At 47.7% G+C, this 24055-nt stretch overlaps 3 protein-coding genes and 4 non-coding genes across 18 annotated transcripts in view; all 7 read left to right on the top strand.

Moving 5' to 3' along the window:
• Positions 1-2394: 2394 nt before the first annotated feature.
• On the top strand, positions 2395-13966 carry TRNAU1AP (tRNA selenocysteine 1 associated protein 1). Of its 5 annotated transcripts, none has more exons than XR_004309538.1 (10): positions 2396-2553; positions 3792-3889; positions 4434-4533; positions 6021-6073; positions 7322-7453; positions 9891-10010; positions 11205-11367; positions 11749-11782; positions 12159-12351; positions 12584-12696. XR_004309538.1 is itself a non-coding variant. In XM_015883708.2 (10 exons), exons 3-10 carry the CDS (start codon positions 3804-3806, stop codon positions 12718-12720), a joined length of 825 nt encoding a protein of 274 aa, XP_015739194.1. In that variant the 5' UTR covers positions 2420-2553; positions 3594-3670; positions 3792-3803; the 3' UTR covers positions 12721-13966. The 5 variants fall into 5 exon arrangements, 4 of the variants coding, with proteins under 4 accessions (XP_015739195.1, XP_015739191.1, XP_015739194.1 ...); XM_015883708.2 differs by lacking the exon at positions 12159-12351 and adding an exon at positions 3594-3670 and having other exon boundaries at positions 2420-2553; positions 12584-13966; XM_015883707.2 differs by lacking the exon at positions 12159-12351 and adding an exon at positions 3594-3676 and having other exon boundaries at positions 2420-2553; positions 12584-13966.
• Positions 13967-15559: 1593 nt separating this feature from the next.
• Positions 15560-15702, top strand: LOC116654365. The gene has a single exon (XR_004309561.1). It is a non-coding gene; the product is annotated as a small nucleolar RNA SNORA16B/SNORA16A family (small nucleolar RNA).
• A 482-nt stretch (positions 15703-16184) lies between these two features.
• On the top strand, positions 16185-16313 carry LOC116654355. The gene has a single exon (XR_004309551.1). It is a non-coding gene; the product is annotated as a small nucleolar RNA SNORA44 (small nucleolar RNA).
• A 211-nt stretch (positions 16314-16524) lies between these two features.
• On the top strand, positions 16525-16660 carry LOC116654356. Its single transcript, XR_004309552.1, has one exon. It is a non-coding gene; the product is annotated as a small nucleolar RNA SNORA61 (small nucleolar RNA).
• A 449-nt stretch (positions 16661-17109) lies between these two features.
• LOC116654361 lies at positions 17110-17181 on the top strand. The gene has a single exon (XR_004309557.1). It is a non-coding gene; the product is annotated as a small nucleolar RNA SNORD99 (small nucleolar RNA).
• Positions 17182-18547: 1366 nt separating this feature from the next.
• Positions 18548-20265, top strand: NCMAP (non-compact myelin associated protein). The gene is made up of 4 exons (XM_015883776.1): positions 18548-18668; positions 19085-19176; positions 19310-19394; positions 19587-20265. Exons 1-4 carry the CDS (start codon positions 18595-18597, stop codon positions 19720-19722), a joined length of 387 nt encoding a protein of 128 aa, XP_015739262.1. The 5' UTR covers positions 18548-18594; the 3' UTR covers positions 19723-20265.
• Positions 20266-21618: 1353 nt separating this feature from the next.
• SRRM1 (serine and arginine repetitive matrix 1) overlaps positions 21619-24055 on the top strand; it is a 15133-nt gene continuing 12696 nt past the window's right edge. For 7 of the 8 annotated variants that reach the window (XM_015883629.2, XM_015883631.2, XM_015883628.2 and 4 more), the window contains exon 1: positions 21619-21747. In XM_015883629.2, the coding sequence (XP_015739115.1) occupies positions 21727-21747 (21 nt within the window). In that variant the 5' untranslated portion in view covers positions 21619-21726. The remainder of the gene's footprint in view (positions 21748-24055) is intronic. The other variant, XM_015883632.2, reaches the window with a different exon arrangement.

Genomic DNA, 24055 nt, shown 5'->3' with positions numbered 1-24055 from the left:
CGAATCCGTTCTGCAGCGGAACAGACGGCGAGGTGCTGCAGGAATGGGCTTTAATTAGTGCACACGATTTGGGAGGTTGAATCATTTCTTCAGCCCCGTTTTATAGATGGGAAAGCCAAGGTACAAATGAGGCAGCATGTTTCCCAAGGCTACATTGCGTGCTGGTGCTTAAGCCAGAAACAGCCCCGGCTGCTCCTGACTCCCTTCTTGCTCTAATTACCAGAAAATTCCTCTCTTCTATGGCACAGCCAAACGGTTCCAATAATAAATCCAAGCTGTTGCAAAGATCAAGTCCGTTGTGTTTTTTTTTGTTCACTGCTTAACCCAAAAAAAACCATTTGATTTTCAAAACACACGTTTGGCTTTTCACCAGGGAGGGGATTTGTTTTCCATTATTCATCTGGGTTTTTGTTGTTGTTGTTGTTGTAGGCTTCTTTTCCCCCCTCCCTCTCTTTAAAGGCCAAACATTGAATTACTCTGCTCCATATAGAGTTCCTAAGCGAGAAGCACTGCAACCACCGTTACCCCATAAATCATCCTTCTTGCTATAAATACACTTCAGTATTTCCCATTTTGTTGCCTCTATGGCTAAACGTGGCACCTTGAGCAACCCTCAGGGTGCTTCCCACAATGGAGAGCTTGGACTCAAGTTCTGGAGGCCTTATTTCTGAGAAACAGTGCTTTAATGGGGAAAATAAAGGGTAACATTCCTTGGTTTAGACCCAAAGCAACAACCCAAACCTATGGCTTTTCAGCACTGGGTTCATTACACCTGTCTGCATTGGCAAAGATAACATGTGCCTTATTTGATGTTCTTTGTTACCATAACTATCCCTGGCCAAGTTCATTCATGATCTCAGCCCATTGCTTAAAGGTGAGGGACAGACTCACCTGTGAGGCCAATAAAGGAAGCTCTAACACAGTAACTCGCAGCACCAAAGGCTGAAGAACTATTTGAGTCTGTTTCAAACTCAGGCTAAAAGTAGCAGATCCAAATTCAAACCTCCCAGGCCAGATTCTCAAACCCATATTTCAAGTGATGTTCTCCTTGCAGCGTGTTTGCTCTGTCACAGGGTGAGGTGCATCAACAGTCACTTCAGATATAGGATAGAATATAACGTTCTTACCTTCTCCCATTCCAACACACTCATATGATCCTGGCTTCCTCCTGCAGTTTTATTGCTCAATATCCATCTCTATGGATTATCCCAGGACAATGAAGAAGAAAGCGAGTCCTGCATTACTGAGCTGGAAGGAGAAACGGAAAGGAGTTATTAAACTTCACCGAGTGACAAAGAACAAACCATTCACTTTGAGTAGCTGTCAGCTAAGAACAGAATGAGCAGCAGCTTCTTGGGGGCTCTGCAGTGCATTAAATGCCATGATAGACAAAAAACAACCCAGAAAGATTCTCAGCAGGGTCTATAAAGAGGGTGAATGTGTAAGAGGTCGGGTTGCCACTGACATCCAGGCACAAAAAGCATCACTTAATGACTATATCCAATGGTTTAACAGTGGTGGCTCCTGTGAGCTGACTGATTTTATGCCACGTTTTGCAACGTTTGTAGGAAAGAGTTTGGAAACGCGACCTGGGGATCAAAGCTCAGAAAACAAATGGAGCTGTAAATATGTTTTTAAGCTCCCATCTCTTACACACTCACAGTTCCTGGTGAGGTCACACTCTGGACCACTCAATAACTGGCCATGATAGAAATACAGACTGTACCCAGAGTGAAGGTAAAGGATGTTCCCAGTGTCCTGCAAAAAATATAATGACAGTCTGCAGGGCAAAACAGCTTGATTCACATTTCTTCCCATTCCTGCTTGGTTTCACACGTTATTCTGGCATGGGGATGCTCCAGAGCAAGGTACTTCACAAGGAGTTTCGGTTCTGCTTTGCACAGCTCAATAGATGCCCGATTTCGAGCCTATAAAAGCTCCATCCAACACCCCGCAGCCTTTTGCTGCCCTCTGACGGGCTGCGGGCAGCAGAGCAACAAATGCATCAGTACTGAGGGCTGGGATTATCTGTCATCATCATCCGCCCGATTTATGGCCGTGCTGCAGTGATGCACAACACACGCAGTGCTTTAGCAGCTATGGATGTGCTTTGTCATACACAAAACTTTGGGGTTTGTAACAAGCCACACTTTGCTCCCATTCCATAGGATAGAAGAGAGGTGGAAACTCATGTTCTACTTGCAGAAAGAGCACAAGGCTGGAGCCCATCAGCCACCTCAAACATCCCCCTGGAGCTCTAAAATCACCCTCTAAACCCTCCCCATAGAGCCCCAACAACCTGCAACCCCAAATCCCCCCATACACCCCCCTACACCCCCTCAATCTCAGCCCGCCCTCGCTCCTCCTGCCGGCAGGGGGCGCTGTGTTCCCGTGTCGGTGGGGGCGCCGCTCTCTCCGCCCGGCGGAGGAGGCGGCGGAGCGGAGCGGGCCGGGAGCCCGGCGGCTCCGAGCCGAACCGGGAGGCGAAACTACGGCCCCGCTGAGTCCTGGGTCTGAGAGAGCAGCATGGCCGCCAGCCTATGGATGGGGGACGTGAGTGTCCGGCCGGGACAGCGGGGCGGATTGGGCTGGGGGCTGTAGGGCGCTGCTGGGGGTCCCGATACCGACACGTATATACCGGCATCGTGGTGTGACACACACGGTCCTGCTCACACCGACACAACGATACACTGACACTGAGTCCGAACTGCTCACACTGCATGTCCTGGGCTCTCATAAGATGTGCGTTAATCAAGGGGACACACTCATGGGCTGGCACTCACACTTACCCACACACAGAGTTATATATCTTATATATGTTATATATCTTATATATCTTATATATCTCATATATCTTATATATGTTATATGTGTTATATATCTCATATATCTTATATATGTTATATATCTTATATATCTTATATATCTCATATATCTTATATATGTTATATATCTTATACATCTTATATATGTTATATATATTATATATGTTATATACAGTCTCTCCACTGTGAGGGCTTCCCCTCTCCCACCAGCTCATTGCCCTTTGCAATACACATCCCAGCACATCTCAGCCACCGTCACCTGTTGCTTTAATGAATGTGGACACACACAGCTCAGGATCACCCTCACATTACGTCCCTCTTGCTGCTCTGATATGATAACACTGCTCTCCAGTGCCTTCACATACACCCCGACACCCACAGCGCTGTTTCTCATGTGCACACTGCAGCACAGCCAGCACACCTTGATGCTGGATGTGGTTAGAGGTCTCCCCTTCCATTGCTGCCCTATGGAACAACATGGTTATATGAGGTTGTCACAGCTCTGCAGCCCCCTACCCCAGCGGTACTGGGTTATTCTGCAGCCCCCTTAGCCCTGATGCACAGCATCCATCCAGCCCAGCACCTGGGGCTGGGTGTTATTGCTGTCCCAGTCTCTGTTTGCACACAGAGATGGAGCTTACCATCACTTCATCCCCTGCTCCCCTATAGCAAGTGCTCAGTTTATTGCTGTATGTCTCTGAGGGGCTTTTTGGTCCTTCTGTGGAAGCTCTCTGAAATTCACACTGTCTCTTGGGTTCCACTTTGCAGACTGTTGAGCCTGGTTCATGCATGCCTGCTGGTTTTGAGTGGCATCGACCCTCTTAAATGAGTCTTCTTTTTGAAGCGTAAGGGTAAAATACTTCTCAATCATGTTTTAACTGCTTAGGGGGCCGTTGGCACAGATATGCATGGCATATATCCATTCTGGTGGATGCTCTGATCTAACTTATGTTTTCGCTTTTGTAGCTGGAGCCGTACATGGATGAAAACTTTGTTTCAAGAGCCTTTGCCACCATGGGAGAGCTCGTCCTGAGTGTAAAAATCATTCGGAACAGGTTGACGGGGTAACTGTTGATCCTTGTTCTCAATTGATTCTGCTGCTGCATGGCTGTGCTTGGATTGAACTCAGTGCAGTTCACATTGAGGGCTTCAGAGGGCACAGCTCTGTGATGCTGGTGGAGGTGGGAGGCTTAACTTAGAGAGGGGACCCTATAAGGATCTTTGGGGTGCATCTGCAGACAGGGACTGTAAATAGGATAAAGTATTTTTATGTTCTTCTAAGCGTTGCCATTTCATTTCTTCAATCGCTCAAACTTGCGTGGGGATATTTATGGTCAGTGAAAGGAGGAAGGGGATGATTGTGAGCACGAGTATTCTCTGTGTTCTGATATTGATGTTTCTTACTGGTAGGTAGGTGCTGTCAGCTCAGCAGAGATCCAGTGTTACTGAGGTTCAGTTTGTAGCTAACATTTATACTTTGAAAAAGAAATCCCTCCACGTGTTGCTACTGGAGCAGATTTTCTACCAGTTACCTGAAAAGATGATGTTTTTCCTCCAGTGTTTTCACTCTGAAATCTTTGTTCTCTCCTGTCCCGTGTCTGTGTGCAGAATTCCTGCAGGATATTGCTTTGTAGAATTTGCAGATCTGGCGACTGCAGAGAAATGCTTACACAAAATCAATGGAAAACCTCTTCCTGGTGCTACGCCGGTGAGTAAATCGCATCAGTCAGTAGGAAAGCAAAACTGTGAGAGAGAAGTAGGGTCGAATATGTGCATGGAGTGATGGAGACAGATAAATTAAGGAGCAAACAGGGGCTTTTCTTTCCTTTGGATTTAATGACCATGAAGCTGTTGATGTTCTTGCTCAGAAAAGCATTGGCAAATGTTGGTTTTTTTGTGAATGTGGTGTGGCCTTTTCTGAGCCTTTCTGCTCTTAGCAAAGTTAGAGCAATGAGAAACCAGAGAACAAGGAAAAGATAGGTTGAGTGTACATGCCACAGTCCTTCTGTCTCTTTGCATTTGTAGCTCCATATAAACTGGCTGCAATCTGTGTGCAGTGATAGATACACAAGATGAGCTCTCAAGCTTACACTTAATTTTCAGTGACTTTGATTTGCAAATATTCTTTTAAACATTGTGTTATTCTTAGCCCTTAGTAAACAAAAGTCATTCAGACCCATTTAGAACAGAGAAAGAACTGGTCCATATAACTGTATGTATATCACAGTATAACTGTGATACTTAACAAGTGCCTCTAAGCTGGGTGGATGGGAAGAAGAGGAGGAATAGTCACATAAGCTGATTTTAGGGGGTTGACTTGAATGTGAGGTGTGTTAAAGCAGGATGGCTGACACAGCTGTTCATTGTATCAGCACGATTTGGCTGCAGTAGTTAGAATGGCTGGTTCATAAAGAAACTCTGGAATCACTTCTGTTGTACTGTGATTTATGAAGGTGTGTTGATGATGGTTTCAGTGTAGTTGGTCCCTTGAGTTGGAAACTGTGAAATCTGGGTGGTGTTTCTCGAACTGTTTGGTCAACCTTCCTAAGAGGATGATATTCCCCATTGAAAGGGGTAGTTATCTATCTGGATGCGTTCCGTCCTATTTAATGTGCTCTTACTTTGCAAATAAGAGGCCATGACTAAGGGAAGCCAATCTTCCTAGGTGCTTTCTGTAGTCAATAAGAAAGAGAGCAGCTTCTGCCAGGAGGAAATAGTTGAAGTTTGGTTTGGGGAGGACTGGCCTTTATCCACAGTTTGATTCAAAATATGGTGTTGTTTAGGGGATCCAAAAAAGATGAAAGTGCTTCAAAGTGAGATCTCAGTGTTGTGTTAGGAGACAGAAACAGCAGTTCACCACTGTACATCAGTGAGCACAGGCATGTGAGGAGTGTGATTATAACCTGGAGTTGTCTTTGTTCTATTTGCCCTTATTGATGCTGTTTGTGAGGGAGGAAAATAGGCTCACAGAGCAAACCCCTTGGTGCAGGTCCTTTGCTGCCTGTCATTATTATAGCTGTACTGATGTGAAAGAGAAATGTCCTAGATACCTGAACTGAATGGCCTGACAACCCTGAATGCCTGCCGGCATTAAAAGAAATAGATACATAACATAAGCTTATTGCATTTTTCCTAATTGCATGGATTTACGTGGGGGCATTTGAATGTATGGATTCATTTTTGCCTTTTTTTCAGGCAAAGCGATTTAAATTGAATTATGCAACGTATGGAAAACAGCCCGATACCAGGTAAACACCCCATATTCAAACATTAGTTTTGCCTGTTTAATGTCCCTTTATCAATTGCCTTGCAAAGAGTGTTCGAAAGATGTCAACCCACAAGTCTGTTATTGCTGGACAAGATGTACAGCCAGCAGATTTGGATGCATACGACTCAACCTTCTGCCATTTTGCTTAGCAGTGCCAGATAAACCCCACAATTAGAAACGTGGATTGCAATAAATTGCCTTAGAACACACCGTAAATATCTGTGATGCTGCAGCATGTTCGGACTTTGTCTGAGGATGCAGCCCATCATAATACTGCGTTATGCCAGGAGTGTGTTTGGCACCTGAAGATGGGTGCAGTGGTTTCACAGCACCTGGCTTAACTGGCTGTGGTAGCACAGCAGTCAGCAAAGGGAGGGAGAGGTGCTCTGAATTGCCTTCAGCAGGAGCCCATCCCTCTCCATGGGCAGTGAAAGGCCCATGAGGAGACACAGCAGCTGAATGGAGTTTCAGGAGTTGGGCAGAAGTGCTTACACAGTTGGAGTAATAACAACACGGTGTGTTCAGGTAGGTGTGTAGCAGGGTGCAAGAACACCGTCCTGCAATTTAGGAGGGTTGTGTTAGTTATATCTCAGCAATTATATTTTTAGTTTAGGTAATTCTTTCTGGATATTAAGAGAAAAGAAAGGAGAAAAATAACTTCAGATTAGAATCAAGGCGTGAGAGATGAGGCCAAGAATGAGGTTTACATCTTGTATCATTGCAGTTCTGTTTGCTCTGGAAATAGTCACATACTGAGATGGATAACACAGCCTTTCTGACTCCATCACCTGCCCAGGAGTCTTAGCAGAGGGAGGATAACTCAGACCACCTGCTTTACCTTCTGTGTGGCACAGCAGGTTTGTCAGGGGTGTCTGTTGAGATATTTCAACTCTGTAGCATCAGAGTGTCTAATTGATGTCTTATAATTTCAAGTCACTATATCACAATAGCAAAACTATAAATGAGACAGTGATGCTCTCTTGACATGTTAGAAATTCCTGTGCAGTGCCCAGCCTGATATATCTGAGATCTAAAAACTGAAATCCCTTTAAATACAAAACAGTGTAACATAGACTCACTGTGCTGCTTAACTCACTGTAAATGAGCATTGCTGATGAAAATGGTCCTTTAAGATCAGTTTTCTCTGAGGTCACGTTTTTGGGCTCATCACACTTTCTTTGTGCATGTGTGTATTCGTGCCTAAGAAGTTTTCTTTTGATTTCTTTAGTCCAGAATATTCCCTTTTTGTGGGAGACCTGACGGCTGACGTGGATGATGGGATGTTGTATGAGTTTTTTGTTAAAGTTTATCCATCGTGTAGAGGTGGAAAAGTTGTGTTGGACCAGGCAGGAGTATCCAAGTAAGTCATTTTTTATTCCTTCTTTTCTTTAACTTCCCTTTCTAGCATAGGAAATATGCAGCAAGGAAAGAAGATTGGTTTAGGTTTGAGTAGAACACGCACCTGCTATGTATTCCTATGGAAGCTTTGCATGTTTTTGTTTCAAACAGGGCAGGGCAGACAGAGCTATGATTCATTAGCAAGGAGTTGGGAGCCACCTTGTTCATCTTTACTGGAAACGTCTCATCAAAAACAGATGTAAAAATGATCTTAATGTTAAGAAAACATTTTCTAAATTGGAGAACATGAATTCTTTTTTGGCTCCAATGAAACACAATATTCTGACACAATAGCTATGGGAATGTGGTGACAAGACGTAGAATATGGCTGTAGATCTCCCTCTTTCTCATATAAGGGTTTCTCACTCTAAGATACGTTGGTTTGAAGGAATATCTGGAGCTTTCATGTCCGGCTGGTTGCTGGGAGAGCGCAGCAGTCTGACCCAGCAGTGCTGGGGTGTTGCTTCCAGCTCCTTTATGACTCCTGCACTTACTCAAAGCTGAGGCATCTGCGAGTGTCAGGGTGATACGAGAATGGATCCTGGTGTCTGTGGATGTGCCCAGTGAAGCTCTGAGCCTTTAAGGGTTTTCCCACCACCTGCTGTCCAAGCAATAGAGGAGTTTGGAACCTGATGCTGTTGAGCTGTGCCTGCTTTCTTGCTTTCTTCCATGGGTGCGGGCTGGGAGTCTTCTTTTCCCTGTTGGGACAGGGCAGAATGGTGGTTCTTGTTCTGTCTGGAGGTGTTTGTGTTTTTGGTGTTTTGTTGTGGATGAGGTTCTTCCTCTTTATTCTTTTGCCTGTATTAAAATCTGGTTTAGCCACTGATATGAGAAAACTGAGCATCTGGAAATGTTGGAAGAATCGCCTTCTCTGCCTTGCTGCAGCCATCTATCTGTACCCACACCCTCCATTTGCTTTGTCCACCTCTCATTCAGAGCCAGCAACGTCCCTGCTTGCACTTACACACTTCTGTTCCCATCTGTAGGCTGCTGCAGCCTCTGTAGCTGCTTAGAGACTTACTGTGGTGTGTGAACAACCATAGCTGATGTAGGTGTTGACTTACACTGATTTGACTTGTTGCTGTGCTTTCACAGAGGGTAAGTTGAGTTAAGGTCACCAACTTAAAACAGAACATGTAGCCATGTAGAGTTTTGCTCTTGCTTAATGATCCAGTTTGTATATAGACAAGTTCGAGCTTTGACTTGGGCTTCTTTATAGGGGCAGTAAATGTATGTGCATGCATAGACGTTCACATAAATAAATATTCAGATCTATGTTTATAGCTTGCTGTTCAAGGTATTGCATTTTATGGGGCACCAGCTGCTCTGTAATAACTTCCAGTGTGGATGCATTATGAGTGCTTCGTGATGACACTTTCAAAACCATTGTGTGTGTTCCTTCGCATTTAATTGTTCCCACAGAATAGATAATAATGCTGTAAACTTACACCCTCGCTCAGGGCTCGTTCTTTTCCTGGGTAGCCAGCACCTCCCATTCTCCTTCAATCACCCAGGTGGATTCCTCTTCCCCTCCCAACCCAAGTCTTTGATCTTTGTGCTGCGTGAGGCAGCCCATCCCATGCTGGGATCCCGGCACTGCCCTCTGGGCTGCTGTTGCATTGCTTCTGACTCACTGCAGCATCGAGGCCCACGCAAAGGACTTTTGGGATCAGGGAGGGGGAAGGGAATTAATGGGGTTGGTCCAGCTGATGTACACTGTGCTGTAGTGCTCACAGCGGAGGGCTTGCTGTCTGAATGCTGCTGATGCTCAAGCTGTGGTCTCAGAGCAAGTTTTAGCAGCCTGGTGTTGAGAGTTCATTTTCATTCACTGTTGACAGTGCTGATGGGATCGGGTGTTTGTTAGGGGTGATAGAAAGTCCGATTGGTGTTTCCCTGTTGGAAAAAGGACTTGATACAAAAGGATATCTCAGCCTGTCCTACAGAATAGCAGCCCTGTGTTCCACGTGAGGCAGCTGTAGATGCAGTGGCAATGCCTTTGTCTTATCAGTCCTGTGCTGAGTTGCATCCATTCAGGTTACCTGTATTCTCCCAGTAGAGATTTGAGGCTTTGCTGCTGTCTGTTCGTGCACTTTGACGTGTCTTGTGTCCACTTGCTTTGAGTTCCCTGGGATCAGCTGGCAGAAGGCTTGGCTTACTTCTCTGCAGCCCTTGGAAGTGCTGCTGAAGCTGAGATCTGAGCATTCCAGCTCTCTGCAAAGAAAGCAAAGCAACTGGAAGAGGGAATCGTGTAACCTCTACTAAGAGCCCCAGCGGAAGCGTTTCATTGACTGTGTTTTGCAAAGCCACTTTAGATTTCCCCATCAATACTCCAAGAAAGCAAAAAGCAGTCGAGTCTTTGTTTGCTTCTGTTTGATACCAATTCTTCCACATCTCCACAGAGGTTACGGGTTCGTGAAATTCACAGATGAACTGGAGCAGAAAAGAGCACTGACAGAGTGCCAGGGAGCCGTGGGGCTGGGCTCCAAACCGGTGCGATTGAGTGTGGCTATACCAAAAGTGTGAGTATGAGAGCACCCAGGTGGCTGTGGAAGAGCAGCATCGTGTGAAATCACACACAGTTAGGTATTTGATAGTGCTTTGGGTGCACAGCCTGCATGTTTCCATCACAAAGTGGAGGAATACACACAGATCTAGTGAAGTAGCTGGAATATCCGAGTGCGCAGGCATCAAAATTTATGCTGTTAGATTGAGACTGAACATTTTGCTCTGTTTTTAATGATATATATGATTAAACACACACTCTATTATGATTACATTAAAAGTCTGTGTTCCTTTGCATTTCACTGAACTTGCCTAAGTCTGCTGATTGGCTCCTGGATAGCAAAGCTCAATTACCTTGTTCATTCTATTACAATGTCTGCTAAATATAAAACTTCTGGGGGCAGGGATTAACTTTCTTTTCTGTGTTTGTTCAGAACCTGATACAATGAGATCCTGCTCTGACTTGGGGCTCGTAGCAATAGGGTAATACGAATAATAGTTATTGCTCCCTATTTGATTAACATGTAGATTTGCAGTGACCTCAGAAACCTTGGGGAGGGGGAGGGATAAGGGAGAGAGAAGGGGAAATGCAGTGTCTTTATGGCAAGGAATGAATGTTGCATTGCATTGAAGGTCATCCAGTGAAGTGAGGATGAGGACAGTCTGCTGTTGCCTTGGCTTCTCTATGGCAGTGGCAGAAAGGAGAGGTTTGGGACCTTTCTTACTGAGAGAAACCCCAGTTCTCCTTTGACACTCACAGTCTTTAACTCTTCATGAGAAGCAAAACTCCATATCTCGCCTCTGGAGGCTGCAGAATCCTTTGTCTCATTTATCAGAAGGAAAAATGGACCCAAAAATGTGGATCGTGGTTCAGGATATTCTAAACTGAGGCTCATAGTCCCAAACTGTTCCCTTTCCAAAGCTAGGAGGCGATCCTAAATTACTCATACAGAATTAAAGCAGTGTTTGTAAATGAAAATGAATATGAATACAGGAAGGAGGTTTGAATATAAACCACTTGTTTCTTTCTGCATATGTATGTAAATGATAAAGATTTCTTCATTCAGTAGTGAATGCATTTTAAAGGCTGAACTGTTCATGTTAGGATAAAGCCTGTTTATGTACCATACTGTGCCTTAAACTATTTCACTTCTGCTTTTACATGACTGTTCTGCATTATACGTAACTTATTCCTGCATTATCTTTTTAAGTCACCGCATGAAACCCACGGAGTACAACCAGATGTACAACTATAATTATCACCAGTATTACCAACAGTACAACAGCTACTACGCACAATGGGGCTACGACCAGAACACGGGCAGCTACAGCTACAGCTACCCCCAGTATGGCTACACACAGAGCACAATGCAGGTAGGACAGCATGGAGAGCTCACCCTGCACTGAATGTCAGCACAGAAACATGGCACAGCTTGCAGAGCTGTGATGGATGCATGATACCAGCAGGCTCTGGTGTCTCAGCATGGCTCCTTAGAGGCTTCTTCTCCTGTAGAAGGCTTCTAGGATCCCTCATAAGCTTTGTTTTAGAGGCTAAAACAGCCATTTCAAGAGCTAATGCCTCTATTTGAGGCACCCTGGACACTGCCAGGAGGAGATCAGAGGGCTTGGGTGTGAGGAACAATGTTGTAAGCACTCAGGTTTAAATTCAGTGGATGACAACCATAATCAGCAGTTGATGGTTTTGGTTCTCTAATACTTTTATCTGCTGTCCTAAGGGTTTCTTTGTCCTTACAGACATATGAAGAAGTTGGTGAGGATGCACTGGAAGGTATGTTTGAATTCTTTATTTCCTTTGATTGGAGATGGCCTTTCTCAAACTGGCCTTTAGAATCAGTAAAAGGAAATGATATCGGAGAGCGTACTGACGAAGTGTTAGTTTTAGCAGGCATTGGGTGAAACGGGTCACTGAACACTATTAGGGCTTTAGATAAACATAGGAGCTGTTGGGTGGTTGGGCAGCTGGGGATAACAACTGGCACCAGGTTTGCAAACTGTTCACCATACCTTGGTAGCAGTGGCTTGGATCCCACTGGGTTGCTCTGAATGCTTTGCGAGCACTTCATCCAGCTGTAAAACAAGAGATGTACTCGTGCTTAATGCTGTCTCTGGCACTTCTTTGGCTACTAACTGTGCAATGCTTTGAGATGTTTGAGGCTCCAGCAGGTGAGCTCTGGCGACTGTGGCTGCAGAAGCAGAAGCTGCCATCCCCATCCATGTCAGAGGGAGCAGAATGGAACGTGTGCCTGCGCCTCCGCAGCTCTGCTTCACAGGCCGTGCCATAGTGCCAGCACTCCTCCTTTGGCAGTTTAAGTGGCCACACGGCGCTGCGAGGTGCAGGTATGCGTTCTCTCTGTTGACTCTGCTGTTGGGGCAGTGGCACTGAAGGCAGGGGCATGTCTGCTGTTAGATTTAGCTTGTTGCTGAAAGATCTGCACTAGGCGGGTCATGATTGGGCAAGTGATGGGGATGATGTGGGATTTCCTCCACGTTACTGTGACGTGTTTGTGGGGTGTGGGTTTTTCCTAACCCATGTAACACACAACCTCTTTATTTGCCTTTTCTCCTTTAGATCCAGCGCCTCAGTTGGACGTTCATGAAGCAAATAAACAGTTTATGGAGCAGAGTGAGGAGCTCTACGATGCCTTGATGGACTGTCATTGGCAGCCTTTGGACACTGTCTCGTCAGAGATCCCAGCCATGTTATAGCCTCGTTGCTGAGGCACTGTGTGATGAATCCTCCAGTGTGCTCTGTTACACTGCAAATGGATCCTGCAGGAGTGAGGGGTGGCCCCTTTCCCACTCAGGTCTGTTACTGGAAGTACAGGAGTGTGGTGTTCCCTGTACGACACGAGTGCTGTGGGAGCATGGTGATAACTTCTATTTGTGGTGGAAGTTAGAACTGCAGCGGTTTTATTCCTTTTGTCTTGAAGTGAACTCTTAGTACGACTTGTAATTTATAAACTTGCAACAGGATGGCAAAGGGGAAAGACTGCTCCAACGTACAATAAAGAAGTTGGTCTTTTAAGTCAAATTGGGTTCTTTTAAGTCAAATTGGGTTCAGTTTGGTTCGTGCCCCCCTTTCTGTTTTGCTGCCCGTTTAACTGGCTTTAGTCATTTGATCCAACTCTTGTCCGTGGGTTGGTTTGGTTTTTAAGAGTCACTGTCAGGTACCACTGAAATGTCCCAGGAGCTTCTTAGTGACTGGGTGAAGTTGCTGTAAGTTGAGAACGGGAAGGAATCATGCGGATGAAAGCCAATGATCTGCTTAATCTAAGCTGTGATCTTGAACTAGCAAGTTTACAGCCTGGTGTTCCTAACATTTTGGAGAGCAAAGGCAGGAAAGAGTGTTAGAAAACTACTACGGACTGATGCCTTCTGCTTGATGGCCTCCAGCGTGGTTGGCTTTGCCTCTCCATCTGCGTGTGAGGAAAGAATTCCCCACCAGCCAAACAGTTTAAAACACTTCTACCAGCAACCTTGTTTAAATGTCACTGTATGTACGATGCCTTTTTCATTGTGGACAGGCCTCGATGGGCCCTTTATCGTGTCAGGGTTTCACAGTGTCTTCCACTGTCAGAGTTAATATGGTGAAGCTGAAGATCTTGCAGCAAAAAACGGGTCAGAGCAATCCAATCAATCTATTGTGCAGCAAATTGGTGCTGACTTGGAAAGCGGTTTTCTACTGAATGTTGTATAAGCTGGATGGACAAGCAATATATTTAAGCGAATATGATAGCACTTATGTACATGTTATAAGCCCTTTTCAGGCTTGTGTGCCTTAAACTCTTTGAGAAATAGGAAGAGAGAAACTACCTGTAATAAATGTCTGTCCAAGAAATAGTTTGGTAACTGAGATTGCTCGTGCACAGCATTAAGTTGCCTCCCTCCCCCATATTGATACAGAGATTTGCCACAAAATGTGAATACTTTCATAAAGCCTACTTCTGCTACACCTCTGTTTGCTTGTGATGTATTTGTCAGTCTGTGGTCGTGTTTATCAACTGCAGTGGTGGATGTAACTGTGGATATGAGGGTAATGGTGAGTTGCACTGGATTCTGGGTATTTCTGGTGTGCTGAGAGGATTCCACATTCTCATCAGCTGGGAGCTTTTATCCCCTGCTGTGCTCTGGGCAGCACAGTGGACTGTAAACAGCGATCTGGCCTTCACTTGCTCTGTACTTAAGGAAATGAATGCTCCTGGTGTGTGCTGTAGCATCTCAAGGGCAACACAGAGGCGGAGGAGAAGCTTCTTCCCTTCCACGAAGCTGCTCAGTGGTGCTGGATGCTAAAAGGTGGTGTCACGCTGCTTGAGAAGCCCTTGTTCAGGAGGGAGGCGATGTAAAGGCTTTTATGTTCTGCTGTTACTCGTGTTCTGCATCATTGTTGATGTGCTGTAACAGTGCTGCTCTGTGCACCCTTCATTCTCCCTTTTTGGCCTGCCCCCCCCCCCCCCCCCAGATTTCAGCTCTTATAATACAGCCCTCCTGCTTAAAGACACACTTACTTTATCAATAGAGATCTGTGCAGCTGTTGAAAGGCTGCCCAGCACTGCTGTCCTGTTCAGTGTCCCCTAATGCACAGATAAACTGTGCCCACAGAAGCTGTGTTACACACTGCTGACACAGCCCAGTGCTTGCAGGAGGTGGAGAATGAAGGGAAGCCACACTAAAGGTAATTGCAGAGCAGCTCCCCTTGTAGGCAGGAGCCTTTGGGCAAGATTTTCTCTGTCTTCTTTTAGATCTGTGGCAGAACATTGGGAACGATTGGTCTGATCCATCATTATGGCATCCCCAAGCTTCTAGGACAGCTGTGTGCACACAGGAGGGGATCAGGGCTGGTGTAGGGCTGGGAGCCAGACATGGGGAGCTTCCATCCTGCTGACCCCGCAGCCCAGCACTGCAGCACATGGTGACTTTGTGTTGCTCAGCTTTGGATCTCTGTGCGTTGTCTCACTTGGGCTGCAGTGGGCTGAACGTGCTGAGCAGCAGCTGGATTTCACCTTGACTTTTGGGCATTTAAAGATGATCTCCCATAAGCACATCATCATCTGTGGGGCTTTTTGTGGTTACAGCGAACTCAGAGCGCACACATTCATCAGTTACACGCGAGATCACTAACACAGACGCTCCTATCTCAAGCAGTGATGTATGAGGTCTGCAGTCTTCTATCCCACGGTCTCTTCTCCCGCCTGGTGACCGTTCAGCATCACGACAGCCCAACCAGCAGCCTCGTACTCCACCCAGCGCTGCTCCTAGACAGGCTCTAAAGGAGAAATACCGCTGTGAGTTACAAGCACCGACCGCACGGGGCAGCAGCATCCTCAATTAAGCCAATCAGCGTGCGCACCGCCGCCCTATAAAACCCCACTGCAGGCCGCCCCCTTTCTCTTTGCTATGGCGGCTGGTGGCTGGATCTGTTTGCTGCCTGGACCATCCGCCGCCATCCACCCCATGTCGAGGCCTTTCAGCCCCACCGATGGAGCCCAGGCCGCTGTGGGTGAGCGCCTGCCCGGGGTGTTGTTGGGGATATGGGCCCATTGGACCCGCCCGGCCCTATCGAAGCTGCGGCTGCCCTGCGCTGTGACAGCCGCAGTCAAAAAGGAGCCGAGAGCCACGCGTTTCCCTTGACGGTCGCTGCGCAGTTGGGTTCTATGTGACTGCACAGCAACACATCGGGAAAGTACAGGGGCCGGGCTGCAATGCTCCGCAGTGCTCTGTGATATTGGGGGTACCAAAGCCGTGCTGCTGGGGCCCTCGTTTGGATGGGGGGTGGCGGTGGTGGGTGGGCACAGCACACTGTTACTGGATGGGGGGTGGTGGTGGTGGGTGGGCACAGCACGGTGTTACTGGGCCTTTAAGTGTTTTTCTCCCTTAGGAGCGATGTGGAGATGCTGCTCAATGCATCACCCTGTGCAGGTTGCGGTGCTGGGCAGGTGAGTGCTGCTGGGGGTCCTCACAGCTGCAGTAGGATCTCAGCTCAGTTAGATGCCGGCTTCCCCTCGCTGCACCCTCTATTGTGCCTATAGGGGCAGAGAGGTTTGCTGAGCATCCCTTGGCTCAGAAATGGGAGTCTGATGCAATCTAAAGCCAGCAGACTGCTCGGCTTCTGTCGCATCTGCTGCTTTGTATGTATGGCTTCTCTGGTTATAACAGCCCTTGGCCAAACCCAGCTGCATGTTAATCCAAGAGCTGTGGCTCTGACGTAGCTGCAGGTCTCCAACAACATGCAAGAGCAACAGGAAGGTCTTTGACTGCTCGGCTTCTTCTGCCTGTTGCTGTCACTCACCCCTCCTATATGTTTGGCAGCTTCTAGCCGGGGTGTTGCTCCCCCTCCTGTGAGGGCTGTGGTGGTTTGGGGGTTGGTTGTGTCAGTGTTGATGATGTCTGAGGCCTGTTGCTGATTTTAAGGGTGTTTTTGCATTGTGTTGCAGGGTTTCTCGCTGTTTGGAGCTCACTGCTTCCCTGCTGATGGACCCAAGGTGAGAGCGTGTGCCTTTGTTAGAGCTCTTGTCCCTCCAGATCCCTTTCCCATCAGATCTGAATACCGATCTTGTGGTCGAAACAGGAGGAAAAGTAACATTCTGACTGGCCTTGGCCTCTCTGCTGGCACAGCCCTGCTCTGAGCAGGGCCAGTTTGAAGACAATATTTGCTTTGCTGCACTGGGGATGGCAGCAAAACAGGGTCATGCAGTGAGGGTTCATGCTCTGCTGCATCCTTGGGCCCTGATTCTTAATGCACACTGGCTGTTGAGCTGGTGATGCCTACCTGGGGCTCTTGTCTTTTTCAGGAGCTGCATTCTTAGTGGAAGAGGCTGAGAGCTTCTGGGACCCTGTGGGGGATGTTGGTTTGCTTTGCTGAAGGCTGAAATTGTGGAGAAACTGAAGTGGAGCTTCTCAGTGTCCCTTGTGAGTAATGGCCCAGCATCTCGGGGGGTTGGAGCGAGTTCTTGTCGGTGCTTGTTGACAAAGGGCAGCGGGAATGGGGTTTGAAGGTGGGAATTAGAGACTTCATTAAAGGGCTGTAATTGAGTGGCCTCATTTGTAGGGCAGAGCTCGTGTAGGATGAGCTGTTCTGTGGGGTTGCTTGGAGCACAGCCTGGTCAGTGATGACACCTTTCTTTGGAGACTGCTGGATGAATCCTGCGGATATGGGGCTGAGGGCCAGGCTCCAGCATCAGCTGAAGTCACTGCACACTGTCACTGTGCTGCATTCAAAATGAATTCTTTCTTCCTTTGTTAGGTTTAAATGGAATACAGACCCGAGTGTCTCCAATCCTGAAGAAGCAGTGGCTGCATAACCTCACGGTGGCTGCTCTGTGGGTTGGGAGCTCCCTCAGGTGGGAGAGCTGGAGTGGTGCAGCAGTCGTAGAGCTGTGGGGACAATGCCAGAGCTCCCATTCAGATGCTCAGTGAGGAAGAACATTCCCAAGAAGAGCTTTCAGGAAGGCCTGGATAGGAAATATTCAGAGTGTGATATTCAGGCGTGGAGCTTCCAGCATAGGAGAGATGTGCAGCAAAACCAGAGCGAGTTGGAGGGGCAGCTGAGTGCAGGGCTGGGTGATGGCTGCCCGTTTAACTGTTAAGACTTATCCATTACTGTATGTAACTATTTTTGTTATAATAGTAAAATATCTTTCACAACATACAACTGTCTTGTGTTGTCTGTCTGCTAGCCTCTGTCTGCTTCTCTACATGGTAATGTGTGTGTTCAGAAACACAGGAGTAGCATCTCAGAGTGCCCTACAGATGTCAGAGAGCTCTGGGAGCAGTCTGGTGTGGCCCAGAGCAAACATAGACTGGAGTGGAGTGCACTGGGAAGTCTCTAAGACACTCTAGAGCACACTGAGTGGTTGTGGGAGTATTGTGTGCCCCAGAGGCACCCATGGGAGCCCATAGGGTGCACCAGGAGACACAGACAAGCTTTGGGAATCCTATAGTGTATCATAGAGAATATTGGATGGCCTAGGGAGGTCAATGGGATGCACTGCAGAGCCTGTTGTATTACCTTGGTGTGAAAAAGGAGCAGCACCTTTTGCCTTTCTATGCAAAGAACGGTCGAATTGATGATGTGCTTAATGCTGCCTGTCCCTATGGCAGCTCACCATGCGGGCAAACGCGGAAGTGGAGTCTTTGTTTTAACCTCTCTGCTCCGCCAATCTCTATTGTGATTAGTCACAGAATCATAGAATGACCCGGGTTGGAAGGGACCTCAAGGATCATGTAGTTCCAACCCCCCAGCCTAGCAGGGCCACCAAACATACGCCTTTACTAGATCTGGTTGCCCAGGAGACCCCACAGACCCCATAGAGACCCCATAGATCCCCATAGATACCCCATAGACCCCCATAGAGACCCCATAGATCAGGTTGCCCATGTCCCCGTCCAACCTGGCCTTGAACACCTCCAAGGACGGGGCATCCACAACCTCCCTGTGCAGCCTGTTCCAGGGCCTCACCACTCGCCTAGTGAAGAACTTCCCCCTAACATCCAACCTAAATCTTCCCTCTTTTAACTTCAAACCATTTCCCCGTGTCCTCCAGGAAGTAACACGCATGCGCCCGACGACACAAGGAGCCATGCATGCGCAGTGTATCCCGGCGGCACTCCTTGCTGCCGTCTGTTGAACGCAATCCGGTAGTGCAGGCGAACGTACGGTACGTGGGGCGGGGTGGGAACGGAGGGGACAGCGAGGAAAAGACACTAAAAAGGGCCGGAAAATGTCACCCGGGGGGGGAAGGACACCGCTATGGTGTGTGGCTGTATGAATGGAAGCCCCATTGCCCTCCATGCACTGGAACCGTGCACTCCCTACCTTGAAGATCCAGGGCTGGGTGCTCCTCGTTCAGCCCCTTCCTCCTCTTATGGATCAAAGAACCTGCAGTGAGCAGCCTGGAGTCCCAACACAGTCACACATTGTGTGTGTCTATTGTAAAGCAGGTGGCTTCAGTACAGCAAAACGTCCCATTGGTTTCAATGAGGAATCAATAAGAGGCAGCTGCTAATTAACAGCAATTAAGTGGCCCAATTCAGTGCTGATTCAATGAAATCATTGCTCTTCTTCCTATTACAGCCTATTAAAGATGACGACGGCGGCCCCGCTGAGCAGCACACAGCTGCCAGTGGATGGAACCACCAGGTCTCAAGGACTGAGTCTGTATCAAAGTAAGATGGGCTTGTTCTCTTGTTTTCTGGCTGTACCACGACTGCCATACCTTGAATCTTGAAGTAGATACAACAGAGTAAAGGATAACTTCATTAAAACAAGGCCTTGTTTTTCTGTCTGTTTCCTTCTTAGGCTCTGGAGCGATCATTGCTGCCATCGTAGTGGGAGTTATTGTTGTTTTTACAGTGGTGCTGCTCATACTGAAGGCATATAACAGGTATGTGGCTCCATCTGAAGGCACTGAGCTGTGGATGTGTTTTAGGAGCACTGACCTGCCGTCTTCTGCCTTTGGAATGATGTCCTAACTTCTCAATTTAACCCATTTCTGTGGGAATCTTCCCAATTCTTATCACATGAGAAAGCACCGCAAACCTCAGCGCTGCTAAACGTCTCATTTCTTCATTGACAGGCACATGAGAGGGAAGAGGGAGCTGGAGCCTAAAGGCAGCAAAGCAGCAGTGCCTCCTCCTATAGGGCACAACAGCAGCAGCGTCACCCAGCACTCCACAGTGACTTTCATACCTATCCACGTGCAGAGCAGATAACTGCGAATGCATCCTTCCCTTTGAGAGAGAAGAGCTGGACTGCTCTGGAAGGTGGGGCTGCGTTTGGAATGGCCATCAGCTCTGATTTTGTATCATAATTCATCCTGTTTTCTCACTTTGGGAGGAAAACTGGAAGGTCTGCTGTGTGATGAGAATCAAGCGGTGAAGGGATGCAAAGCAAGGAGCCATCCTGCAGAGCTTCGGGTGTGGGAAGGCCAAAGAAGCCGAATTATTCCTTTGGAGAAGCCACGCACGTTGATTTTGCAGAGCTTTTGCTTGCTCGGAGTCTTAAGCTTTTTCTATCCTGTGATGAATAGAAGGGAAAACTAGACGTGCAGCTCAGGTTGTGCTGTTAAGGTTTACAGTGAAGCGGGTTTGTAGTCTGTTCTATGCACGGCAGATAGTAGAACCATATTTAGTTCCTGATACCACATTTGTGTGGCTGTAGGCAGAAAAGGATGAATTTTAACCCATGTATATTGAGCTATTTGTAATAACAGCAACCTGCTGGTTTCCCAATGAACTGAATGTCTGCCACAATCACTCTGGGTTCACTGCTTTTTCTGGGTTCATTACAGTTCAAAACTGGGAAATGGTTTTAAGTTAAAAGAGGGAAGATTTAGGTTGGATGTTAGGGGGAAGTTCTTCACTAGGAGAGTGGTGAGGCCCTGGAACAGGCTGCACAGGGAGGTTGTGGATGCCCCGTCCTTGGAGGTGTTCAAGGCCAGGTTGGACGGGGCCATGGGCAACCTGATCTATGGGGTCTCTATGGGGTCTATGGGGTCTCTATGGGGTCTATGGGGTCTCTATGGGGTCTATGGGGTCTATGGGGTCTCCTGGGCAACCTGATCTAGTAAATGTGTATGTTCGGTGGCCCTGCTAGACAGGGGGCTTGGAACTACATGATCCTTGAGGTCCCTTCCAACCCGGGTCATTCTGTGATTCTGATTACTGCCATTGCAGTGCTTTATCTTGAAATCTGAGCCATTCTTTGAAGTAAACATGAGCAGGCAGCACAAAGCAAGCAAGGCATTTTGCACTGCTTTTCTTCCATTTGTTCATCCACTGCAGACCAGGGTTGGGATATTAATTGACCGAATTCTTGCTTTTTGTCAAAGAAATTCACCGAATGCAGCAATGTTTTCCAAGCGCGATGACTGTGGGTGTAAAGCAATGCACCCAAAGGGATTCCCAGGGCTGTGTGAGCACACAGCAGCATTGTGTGGATGCTCTGGGGCTCATTGTCCACAGCTTGCAATGGAAATCATCCCCACACAGCTGGTGGATGGGGTTGGTAGTGAGGATGAGGATGATGAAGTAAAGCCTGTTTTAAACAGGGTTATAGAGCTGTGTGAGGCGGATCTGCTTTGAAGCAGTATAAAATCGCTCACTGGGATGGATGGAGCAGCACGGGGTGTTTTGTTGTGTGGATTATGTGTGATTATGGGATGGTAGCTGCAATCTGCCACCATTAGAGGGCCACAATCTGTATTATGAAATAACTGTGGGGTATCTGAACTCCTTGGGAGCTGGAAGAAGGGATCAGCAGAGAGAGCCCACGGCTTTCCTCATCCAGCTCCATCGCTGTTCCTAGTGCTGCCATTGCCTGATCAGTTTAATTCGTTAAAACTCAGTTTTATACATGATTAAACACTGCGCTGCACACCGACCTCCCACCCCCCCCACTCTCCTCACAGCGCCGCTCTGAGGAGGCGCCAACGCTCCCGAGCCTCACATCTCGCGAGACGATCAACCGTCAACGCGACGTCGCGCGGAGTAACGCCGCGCTTTGCGATTGGCCGCCTCCAACCAGCCCAACCAATCAGAAGGCGGGGAAGTGCCTTTGAGGAGCGCTTCGTCCCGCCCCCTCCGCCCCTCATCGCGTCAGGCCGCGCGCATGCGCACTGCGCTCATCCTCCCTCAGCGCGGCGAGCGTGCGAGGGGCCGCGCGGTGCACGCCGGGAAGGCAGCGCGCTGCGACCAGGAGGAGGCGGAGGAGCCAAGATGGACGCGGGGTTCTTCCGCGTAAGTGCAGGCCTCGGCGGGACGGCGGAGCGGCGGGCACGGCCTGGTGGGGGAATACACGGTGTAAAGCCACCCGACGGCGTGTGTTTGGGGCAGAGCTCTGCCGCCGTGCCCCCGCCTCCGCCCTGCGCAGGCTCCTGTGGAACGGACGTGAAGAAAATGGCGGCGGGGAGGGATGGGAAGGGAAGGGAAGGAGGCCGCGGGGCCTATGAGGCCTATGGGGCCTATAGGGCCTATAGGGCGGTGGGGCCTATGGGGCGGCTGGGCCTGTGGCTGTGGGGGCCGCGTTCAGACCGTACCGACACATCTGAGGTTATTAAACGGCCCCGGTGTGATGGCGATCACTGGGCCCTTCTAAAGCAGCTCTTTGGCTGTGGGGATATAGAGCAGTGCTCGACTCGGCGGTGTTTCTGTTTTAACCTTTCTTTTCCTATCTGCTGTTTAGGATTAAGAGCCTCTCGTAAGGTTTGATAACCTGTCTGCCCAACAGCGTATTTCACATGCTGTTCAGTGCTCTGAGATGAGCTGATGATATATTCACCCCAATTATTTCTGTTCCTACAGCTGGGATACGTTTAGAACACGAGGGGACACGTTTCCCTTTGCTTAGTTCAGTTTTATGCTGATCCCTGGCAATATCATCATAGTCTCATAGTATCGTAGTCTCGTGCGGGTTGGAAGGGACCTTAGAGATCAATAAATGCGGGGCCTTCAGCTGTTAATTCCAAATCACCTAATTCCAAATCACCAGCACTCAGCCCCATCTAGAGAAGACAGTTCTCCCAGCTCAGCAGGACGGCTGCAGCCTGAAACTAGAATCTCCATAGACCATAGGGAGGTAGGCTGTACCCTGCTGGGGCTGATACTGTGAGCACCACAACAAGCTCCAAGTGCTAATTAGGAGCTTAGTCAACAGCCATGTTGACTAGGTCAAGTGCTTGACATGGATTGTGTTTCCCAACATTGCCCCACAGTCACCAATGACCCTTTGTAAGAATCCCATGTGATGCAGCACATATGTAGTGTTATATTTTAGTACATATAGCAGTTCTAGAAGTAGGTGGAAGCTGCATGTGAATCCATGTTAGTGTGTATAAAACCTATGCGCTTTATGGCTCCTGGGGGTGCACAATGGGAGCTGTGATCCCTCTATACACAGCACTGCAGGCAGTGCTATTGCCTTTCTGACCTCTCCTTGTGGGTCAGTGAGTTTCATAACTGGATTTCAGTGACAGTGTGGAAGATTGGTTAAAAGAGGGGGAAAAAAAAACCATCACCTGTGTGCTGGGAGTTGGGTTCAGGTGAGTTACAGCTGTGTTCCCCAGTGGTGCCATTCTTGATACATTTACAGTAGCTGTCTCTGATGGTAGAATTATGTGACTGAGAGCACTGAATCAGAAGTTGAATATTCTTTTAGTTTGGTCTTTCAGAGCCTTAAAAACAGAGTAAAGAGCAGCACGGGGCTGAAGCAGGACTGTAAGTGGTGTTTGTACACGTCACAACAATCTGACAAGTATTTCATCTTTTGCTGATGTGCAAACCATGCAACAGACTGCAGATATATCAGACTGAATCCCAGCAAGTGCCTCAGGGAGTCTGCAGAATTCCTGTATTCCAGAGCAGCACATGGCAATGTTCATAGTTATAATCTGTACTGGGTGCTGGGTGGCTTTGTAGCATATTCTGTTGCTAATCCTAGATACTTTCTGGCCCTCAGTCCTCTTCTCCCATAGGAACTGCATATAAATTCAGTGGTTTCCATCACTCTTTTTGCTTTCCCAGATGAACTTTGTGGGTTGTATGCTTACTTTTGATTATCAACAAGTTATCAGTATTTGAGACCTTTCTTCTGTTCTGTTTCCTCTTTTATTTTGCAAGTAAGTTTTCCAGACAAGCCTTCAGTTCCAGATGACTTAACCTATAGTTTCTGCTCCTGAAAGTGGAACGAGTTGGTGAACTTTAACAGAGCATGATCAATAAACCACTATTCTTTGTACTCTTGTTGCCTCCTCATTAGGTAATGTGCTTCAGAAATGTACCTGCCAGCTAAATAGAATGCTTTTGTTCTTGTTCCTTCAGAGGGGTTGCAAGTTGCACTGTAGGTCGGTTTCATAGTAGGCAGTTTCATAGCAGCGTGACGCTACTGTACATGTGAATCTGATGCTGTTGGGATTATAGGATTAAGGTAGAGAGCTCTGGAGCTTGCCTACCCCTAAATCTTCAGCAGTAGGTGAAGGCTGCAGTGCTAAAATTGAGATGGATTAGTTGTGTACAGAGCCGTGTCACTGCTCAGTGCTGGTGCGTGGAA

The sequence above is a fragment of the Coturnix japonica genome, chromosome 23, assembly GCF_001577835.2.
Source record: "Coturnix japonica isolate 7356 chromosome 23, Coturnix japonica 2.1, whole genome shotgun sequence".
In the NCBI taxonomy this organism is placed as follows: Eukaryota; Metazoa; Chordata; class Aves; order Galliformes; family Phasianidae; genus Coturnix; species Coturnix japonica.
This window is presented reverse-complemented; position numbering and strand designations above follow the sequence as displayed.